Here is a 9,763-nt window from a genome sequence, read left to right as displayed (position 1 = left end):
ATGCCAAAATCAAATGAAGGTTAATGCAAGAAGACAGAACTATACATACTTTTTCCAGTTGTTTTTTTTCCACAACAGGCTGTGGTCACTCAGTTTTTAGCTGGTGCAGTGGTTGATGTTTCTTGCCAGTGCTTTGAAATATATAGTTTACATTCATATTGAAACCAAGCTGCATCTTTTGTTTATTTCTGTTTGCCACGCAAAGTACAAAGTCAAACTAAACTCCTGGTTTGATGTACAACAGTGCATGTCACTCCCTCTGCGATGGTTTTAGGCAATGGGCTACCATGGATAAAGAGACTCTTGTATTAAAAGTGGAGAGTACAAACTAGTTTTGGCCTAGAGATCATTTATGTAAACTGATAAGATAATAAACATCTTTAAGTAAAAGACTAATAAGAAAGAAAACCCCAGCCTCAGGATTAATGGTGAAGATATTAGTAATTATTGTATTAGTGATTTATTTGACCTGTTAATGGTGATCTATCCAGCATCATCCATTTTCCATTAGCAGAACAAACGGTTGTGTTTAGACATGTCACATTAAAAAATTACACATTTAATGTTATTCTGTTGAAAAGCAAAGTCTGAACAACTTCTCACTAATCAGGAGCACCACACTTGCAATGGTACTGAAAGTAAATGTACTTTTTTCATCTCAGACATATCCTGAGTTTAACATCACCTTGCAATGCACCTGGACAGCCTTCTTTAATGAGACTGTAATTAGAAAAAATATTTTACAGATGTTCCACAATGTGAAGCAAACTCCAAATTTAATACAAAGGATAACGCTTTACAATATACACCAGGATGAGATTTTTACAGGAAATCCAACAGCTGTATCTTGTCGTGTTCTCTTGTTCTCTACATTGCTTGTCGGGTCTTTTCCAGGCTTTTCTGGATGTTGTCAATCACCTCTACAGCTGCCTGTGGGATTCGTGTTCCTGGACCAAAGATACTGCAAACCCCCTTTTCAAACAAGTAGTCATAGTCCTGAAAAAAGAGCACATTTTTATGTCAGCTGAAATTATTGAAAACAATAAAATATACATACCACAACAGTCAGTTTCTTTAATGAGGGTAAACCAACAAATTTAGCTTGGTTCCTGTACTACTATAATATATATATATTATTAATATAATATGAGCAGTACTGTATGAAACATTTGACTGCTCAGTGACATACTGTACTGTAACATGACCCAGAAACAACTTGCAACATTAAAAGAACAAGGACTAAATTCATTTTGACTAAAACTATATTCCTGTGGTAACTAGTACTAGGCAAAGCATGTATTTAGAAAATATATTTAGAATTAAGTACAAAATGTACTGGATTCATTGAGTACCATATGAAACAAATAGTGACCTATGCCTAAAGAGAAAGATGTATGTGATTTCCTGCACTTAATTAAATAACTGTTCCTTCTTTAACTTTTTTAGAAGACATTTTAAGTTCTTACTGGGCAAAGGTATATTTACTATGTCCTCATCAAATAAAAAGGTCATGAGGTCAGTAGTCCTGTTGCATAATTTGTACTTGTTATTTGTTATCTAATACTCTGTTCATACTGGGTAAATTTGAAACAGCTATACTTTAGTTTCGGGTTTTGATAGAAAATATTTACAATTCATTTGTAATTTGACAAAATGGAGCATTGTTGAAAGGGAGAGAATAATTTTGTATGCCATTGTATATTATGATACTTAACAAATATGAGAAATTTTAAAAAACAACACACATTTTTTCCAATTAAAAATGTGACATAAAATTATATATTTTCTAAATCTGGAATACAACATCAAGCTTAATATTGACATTTTGTAACTTCTCACAAAATTAAAGAATATAAAATTGCTTGTTTACATATTTACATAGGGCTTCCTTTAGGGTAAAAAAATTAGTGCTATTCTTTCACTTGTAACGGTTGTTTCCTGGTTTTTCATGGATTTCAGGATACAGTATATAGTTAAAAACTAAAATTTAGTCAAATTTAAACCAAAGGATGATTCCTCATTTAGAATATTGTGTAAAATAAGCACAACACAAGGAGTTAATGCTGTCCTGGAATCTGTCCAGAGAACACCAACCAGATACATCTTCAAGTTCAAAGAATTGACCACAGAAATACTTATTTTCACAAGGGTTATAGGAATATGAAACAAGCTTCCCAGCTGATACCTGATTTCTTACAGGAAACTGCTAAATGAGATTCTCACATAATTTATTTACGAAAAACCAAATGAGCTCGATGGCCTCCTCCTGTTTGTACATATTCTTATGTATTTATGATCAGCGGCACATCCTTTTTGCACTTAATCTGATTCTGCACCAGCACATTTTCAGCATATACTTTATTATATTATTTCTCAGAATGTGATAATGGAAAAAAATTTTATTTATAAATTTCCAGTTTATTAAAAAGCACTATAAATACAAAGACGTGGATGATGACTGATTTGCAAGACCCTAGATATATGTTTGGTTATTTTATCTGAAAATAAAAATATTTTCTAATATTTCCACGGTCTGCATATGTGAGACAATGGAGTTTCCAATGTTTTTTTGCAGTTGAGTTATGAACTACCTGGGTCAACTTCGTGCATAGTGCCCCTTTAAAACATCCTGGTTGTTCTTAAGCTTTTTAATTTATTTTTGCAAAAAAATAAAATAAAAATAATGGTCTTGTGATACAGGAAGTTGCTATTCCTAACCTTTTTTTTTAAAAAAACATCACACCCCCAAAAAGAAGGCACTATATCTCGGGAACAAAAGCAGCTGGGAAGTTACTTTCAACAGCCCAAACGTAGCACTAACGAATGAGGTGGGTTTCATCGTTTGTACTGTTTGTAGGGGGGCCAACTTCACAGATCTGAGAAAATAAATACAGTATATAGCAAAGTACACATAAAGTAAATTATTTATATACAAATAATGGAAAAAAAATGTCTGATTTAGAGTCAAACAGTCCAGCATGTCAGCAGAAAACGTTAAAAATCGGCAAAAAGGTCTGGACTGTTTACACCAGACAAAAGGAGAAATATATACACTGTCCAAATCAGACACTATGTTTTAGGTAGCAATTGGTAATGGACTTTTCTCTTGGTTCCTAAGGAACACTACACAGTACTTTGCTATTCCATTCCCAGCTCACTTAAGGGAAAATCACAGCCATTAGCTTAGAAAATTGTTACATCCAACTGGACATCAGAGAATTCAAATTGGAGCTAAGTGCATCTGTGACATGTCTTTATACTGAGACGTTGTGTTAGTATGCGAGCTTTGAGCTTGATCCACCTTAGCTTTTCTTCATAAAATCAATAGTGCTATGTTTCACTTTGAATAGAATGGTCTTCTTTACCTCACATTCTTTAAAAAAACAATCCTGCAATTGAAAATGAACAACAAAGCAAGAGGCCAACACACTCCATACGTTTTTGTATGAACTGGCTTATGAATTGGTTAAAATGTTAATGTTAAAAGTAAATACAAATGGCACTTTATCTTCAGTTTGAAGGTCTTATTTCATAATATTTTAAATGATCATTTTTATCATGAGGCTTAAAAGTATTTTTCGTATCTTAGACAAATTATCTTTAAAAAGTTTTTGATCTGAACTCCCAATTGTTAATGAAGGTAATCCAAATAAGAGACTCACATAGAAATGATTCAATAATTCCATGGGTGGTACCACATCCTTTAATAGATCATGTTTCCTGTAGTTAGTGATCTGTCTCTCAGATCTTCATTGAGGAATTTGTGCGCTTCTCCTTTCTTATAAAACCGCTTCAACTGCTGCAGATTTGTTGGCATGAACAGCCCGATCCTGGTCTTGCCGTAACTTTTTTATCTCGACTTTGACTCAGCCATTCCAAAACACATTTCTTTCTCTTAAATCCAATTCTTCGGTAGATTAGCTGGAATGTTTAGGGTTGTTGTCATGCAGGGGGTCTGGGGATCCTTTGATGTGGTCTTCTGGACATTCTGTGTGAGCTTTCTTGTTCCTCAGAGGGATAATTCTAAAGGACAGCCACATCTAGGGATAGTCACCGTGAACTTACATTTTCTCCATTTGCAGACTGTCTTACAGAAGACTAATGAATTCCAAAACATTTTGCCATGGTTTAATAACCCCCTACAGACTGATTTCATAGCACAAACGTAACATTTAAAGAGCAACAGTATCGATTCACAATCTTTCAAGCAGCATTGTACAGTGCTGGAAAATAAAACAATCTGATTATTTTCTTCTAGTTTTTAATAACTTATTTTTTAAAACCGTATTTTCTTATGTTTTTTTTTTAATTTAATATTCCAATAGTTGTGGCATATACTAAATACTGTTCATAAAAGGTCAGTTACTATACAAAGCTTCAAGGGCATTTTTTATTATAAACTAGCATGTTGGAAGATTAGCTGACCAAATTATCTGATCAAATGGAAATATTTTGCTCCAAAACCGTCACCAGGAATGTAAAAATATGGTGGTTTATATTTCAAAAGATGGACACTTGGTCACTTTTTAAAGATGGTCAAGTAAGAACATAAGAAAGGCTGCAAACTATTTAGACCAACTTGCTCATTTGCTAGGTTACTAATTTACGTCATTCAAACTTCTGTCCACTAATTTTTTAATGGAGCTCATTTTTTTAATGCTTATTAATGTAACTTGGCCTATTCCACACTCTATAGTTCTCTGTTGAACAAAGTACTTCATTCACCATCCTAAATTAATTTGAATTTTTACTTGGATCAGATCTCTTCTCAATTTCTTTTGCTCATCTGACATTTAAAACTTTAAAAAAGATGAGATTGTCAGCAGAGTGTCAAAAGAGCTGCCTTTGTGACATACTGTGGGTCAAAATCTTAATAGAACAGATCTCAAATAAACATAGTGGTAAGAAATAGCTTGCCCTTAAACTACACAAGTCAAGCAAGTGAGACACACAGATACACATGTGTGCCAAGAGCACCGACAGCTTTACCATTCCCAAACCACACAACACTCAAGCCAGTCAAGCGCAAATATTTGACTGTTTCACCTACAAGATGAGGAGATCATTTTACTAGACAAACCACTTAGGGTGTTGGATGTTTGATGATTCATTCTTGTTTTATAAAAGTAAAGCAAATAACAACTGAACAAACAAAGACCACAGAAACAAGAGGAGGTCATTCGGCCCATCAGACTTGTTTGGTATCTCATCCAGCCACTTCTTGGAAGAATCCAAAGTTTCAAAGCTTCAACCACAAGGCAGTCTGTCTCTTTTAAAAACATTGGCGCCAGTAGCAGAGACGATGGACATTCCTAGATCTAACCATGCAGATCAGTATAATATCTCTGTAAGAACTTTTAAATCTGCAATTATTTTTTTTGTTACACCCAATCAGTTTAGCACCACCAGCTGTGTTTTTCGCATCTCAGCCAGCACCTATGAAGGTAGAGTGAGCAAGTGCAGGCAGAAGTCTCTTAACTGCTCACCTCTGAGCCACTTCTCTTTTAGCACATCACAGTTGGACTGACTAGACGACAGGCATGTGCCTCATTGACAACACCACAACCCAGAAGTGGTTATTTCCCAGGTCAACAATGAGTTTCAAAGGTGCTCCAGTAACTTCATAGCAACTTTGTGACTGGTTAGTACAGATTCCTCATTCTCACATTCTGGAGGCTAAAGTGCTTTTATATTTTTTTAGACCTGTGCTGGTTCCAAAAATATCCTTTCTGTGCACAACGGAATAGTCAATGTGGAAATTCTTTGGCACAGCCAAAAGCCAAGGCAACTGCAGTTTCTTCCCCACAATCACAAGAACAGAAGTCTTAAAACCTTGACTATGAATAAGATGATCAGCAAACCAGAAATTACAAGACCAACAAGAAATATGCAGTTTCTCTATATACAGTGGATATAAAAAGTCTACACACCCTTATTGAAATTGCAGGTTTTTGTGATGTAAAGCCAGAAATCAAGATAAATCACGTCAGACATTTTTCCATCTTTAGTTGACCATGCAACCAACAAAATTCAAGAGAAAAACCTACCCGGTGTTGTAGGTTTTTTAATTATAATTATTAGGAAAAATAATTTACTTTTTGCTTTTCTCTTAATTTTGTTGTTTGCAAGGTCACCTTAAAGATGGAAAAATGTCTGACATGATTTATCTCGATTTCTGGCTTTACATCACAAAAACCTACAATTTCAATATGGGTGTGTAGACTTTTTATATCCACTATACAGTCTCAACCTTTAGCACCACACTACTGTATGTCCTATAATCCCTGTAAACAAAATTCCATTGGTACCTGTCACTCTTTCATATCATATAACTCTGTTTAGGGTATATAACAAGAGTCCAAAGACCATAAATTAGTAGTATATTTGTAATTCTGTCTTAATGTTTAAATAATGTGTTGCTCTATAGTTCCAATTGCACAAACAAAATACCTTTTAAGTGATGTTTTTTATAATCCTATTAGCATTTCTCACCCCTGAACGTTAGCCCTATTTATATTCTCACAATATGTTGTTTGTTTAATTAATTAGTTACATGAGAAAAGTCAACAGATATGTTAGCATCTCTAACACTCTTAAATTTGACAGAAACCTTTTAAAAATCATTACTGGTTTCGTTACTGTACCTTTTGGTACACCCAATGAAATACCCTCAATGAAATAGGAACAAAAACATCTTATACCAAAAACGTAAGGACAGTTTGATGTGTCTTGCTAAAAAAAAAATATTAAGCCAAACCCTTGATAGCCTTGCACAGAGCAAAATCATACACATAAATAAAATTTACTCCAAAAACGTTTGTGCCATTATCATTTGTTGACATCTTTAAATCCATAAAACAAACCTACAATTACATTCTGCTCCGTGGAAGTGCAAAGGAAGCTTCTTGAACTATAGAGGCCTCCGTGGGTGCTGCACATATACGATTACACACAGTATTTACATTAACATGTTTTTCTAAAGAGGGAAAACAGGGCAGGTTATGTCCTACGCAAATTATATTCTAATGCTCTAGTATTTTTTGTATTTTTTTCTGCATTTCCCTGGAGCATGCTTTTTTCTCACAAAATTCAGTGACATACATTGAACATAATGGCACAAAGACTGTGTAGCCCAGCTCATGGCTGGCTGAAAGGCTGCACCTACTTACATACCCTGAGAGCTAACAATTACACAGATGGAGAAATTTACGAGCTGGAATCCGCTGTGCTAAGAAAATGTTCGGCCTTTACCGCACACGCGAGTTAAGTAAAGTCATGCCAAGATCTTAAGAAATAACCGAGGATCTTTATTATACTTTAAGAGTTATTGATGCTCCTCAGTCCGGAAAGGGTTACAGAACTATACAGGGTCATGGGGTTCCGGCAGTGCATCTTGGAGCTCACACACACACACACACACACACACACACACACACCAGGGCCAGGAAAACCACATGAACACAGGGAGAACAAACTCCAAGCGAAGAATGCGAGGAATTGGACCTAGCACCCTAGTGCTGCGAGGCAGCAACGCTAACCACTGCACCACTACACAGCCCCAAGATAGGTTTCAAATATGTGACATTCCTAAGGAGATCACAAATCTTCTTGGTACTGCAAATCTTTACTATCACAACGGGATATGAAAAAATACTATTATCCTTATTTAAAATGATGATGTTAAAAATGATTTGGGAGCTTGTCAAATGATATCTGATGGATGCAAGTCGGATACTACGTCTCATGATCTTCCTCTAACAGACAAACAAGTGCAAATAACAAAGCAGCTCAATAAAACTAAGTGGAAGCTTGTACTTCACTGAATTACTTTCACCTGAAAATTACGTTTGCTTCTGGTTAGCAATTTTAAAATTATAAGAAAGAGTTTAAATAAAAAACAATCACTGTGTGAAAGAGTCCGACAGCATGAAGTCTCCACCCTCAGGCTTTGCTTATTATGTCATTAAGAATTCAGGTCTTTGACCACTCAAACTCACATATGCCCTGGGTCTAAAATATAACAAGGGTATAGAAAAGGTGACTAATTTTGTGCAAATTAGAAACAGATGGTTGATAAAGCCGTAGCTGAAGTTCTGAACAGTAGTAAATCACTAACTACTTTACCCATTCACTGGGAATTATTTTGGAACCCTCTCATCCTATGATTTTGTTTCACACTGAGGCTTAGTTTTCCATACTGCTACAGCCATAGTTATAACTTCTCACACACAACAGTGCTAAATCTTTCAGTTGCTTCAAACGATGAAAGGACAAAAAAAAACTCAATTATGAACAGTAAACCTAGTATCAAACCTTCTAACTGCAAACAAGGAACCAAATTTAGTACAGAATTTTGAAAGAAACTACAAAATACCAAGAACACCCAGAAAACGTGATTCTTTGATAAATACCAAACTTCAAAGAGACAAATGCTATTATAATTCCTCAGATAATTATCTTCTCAGATAAAGATAACTAATCTTTGCCAAAAACAGCATTCACATTCTGACAGTTATAATCTTAATTTAAACAATGTGTTTTTGTCTGATGAAAATACTCATAGTAAGTGAAAAACATAAGGTATCTAAAAAGATTTGGGATAAGTTTTGTTCAAATAAAACAGCAAGACAACATCAGCAATACGATCTGAGCTGGAGAACCAGTTACCTGAGGAGGGATGACTCCTCCGCAGATGACGAGGATATCAGGGCGGTTCAGATTCTTCAGTTCCTTGATAAGCTCGGGCACCAGTGTTTTGTGACCTGCTGCCAGAGTGCTGACGCCAACACAGTGCACATCAGCATCCACAGCTTGCTGGGCTACCTCCTGGGGGGTCTGCAAAATATTCAGTTTTGTTTGAAGAGTGTATCCCTATAACCATATTTATTACTATAAAAAACTACTACACCTTGTGTCAGAAATCTTGCTGCAGGTATAGTGTAGCTTGTGGTATGAGACAAAGAAATCTATAACTCCCCTTCTTAAATGGCCATTTTCCACTCCACAACTGAAAGATTATGCTGTTTCAAAGACAGCAGCAATCTAAATGGGCTTTCATGTTGGCTTCACCACCATGTATTCGATCTTCTTAGATCTTAGAAGGACCTCCAAGGAAACCAGGCTGATGCTGTAAGTGGTGTGGGTGGACGTGCAGGTGACACACTTCCCCCTAGAAGATCATTTTGAAACCAGTGCCCCAGTATGGTGATTGGGAACACTGTGCTGTAGGATCTGCGGTCTGTCGCGAGATTTTCTATCAAAAATTGCGATTACATACTATTTGTATTGATGATTTCTTTTATTCACGTACAAACACCCCACCGATTAATCAACAGAATTGTGAGTCTCTACAACAATTTCAAAATTTCAATTTAATTAATTTTTTGAATCAACCTAAATGTGAGACAAATATAGTATGTGAGATTTTCCAACCAAAGCATGTGACCATGAGATTTGCTCCATCGATTGAGACGTGAGAGCTATGTGATTACGTACCATTGCAGCTGCTGGCTGAGAAATAACCTTGTGGTGTTGAAACTATGAAACAGATTTCAATATGAATTCTTGTGGACATTTTTTGATGTTCACGGATTTGTTTGGCCAGCCAGCCCACGTGGCCTGTATACAACTGCAGGAAACCCTGTACATACTATTGTATCTCTGCCTTTTTTTAAGAAACAGCAAAATTAGACTTGATTTGTATCTCAAAAATGCTAACAATCTCTTGCAATAAAAATTACAGAATTGAATATTAAAGGGCTGA

General features: G+C 35.5%; 1 protein-coding gene across 2 annotated transcripts in view; it reads right to left on the bottom strand.

The window, feature by feature from the left end:
• Window positions 1-444: 444 nt before the first annotated feature.
• Window positions 445-9,763, bottom strand: part of mmut (methylmalonyl CoA mutase) — a 31,375-nt gene continuing 22,056 nt past the window's right edge. The window contains exons 12-13 of one of the 2 annotated variants that reach the window (XM_088905922.1): window positions 8,668-8,835; window positions 445-996 (exon numbers count right to left, since the gene is read on the bottom strand). In XM_088905922.1, the coding sequence (XP_088762048.1) occupies window positions 868-996; window positions 8,668-8,835 (297 nt within the window). In that variant the 3' untranslated portion in view covers window positions 445-867. The remainder of the gene's footprint in view (window positions 997-8,667; window positions 8,836-9,763) is intronic. The other variant, XR_016086093.1, reaches the window with a different exon arrangement.

The sequence above is a fragment of the Atractosteus spatula genome, chromosome 2 (genome assembly GCF_055471065.1).
Source record: "Atractosteus spatula isolate fAtrSpa1 chromosome 2, fAtrSpa1.hap1, whole genome shotgun sequence".
NCBI lineage: Eukaryota > Metazoa > Chordata > Actinopteri > Semionotiformes > Lepisosteidae > Atractosteus > Atractosteus spatula.
Note: the sequence above shows the minus strand (reverse complement) of the source record. Positions and strands in the feature narration are given on the sequence as shown.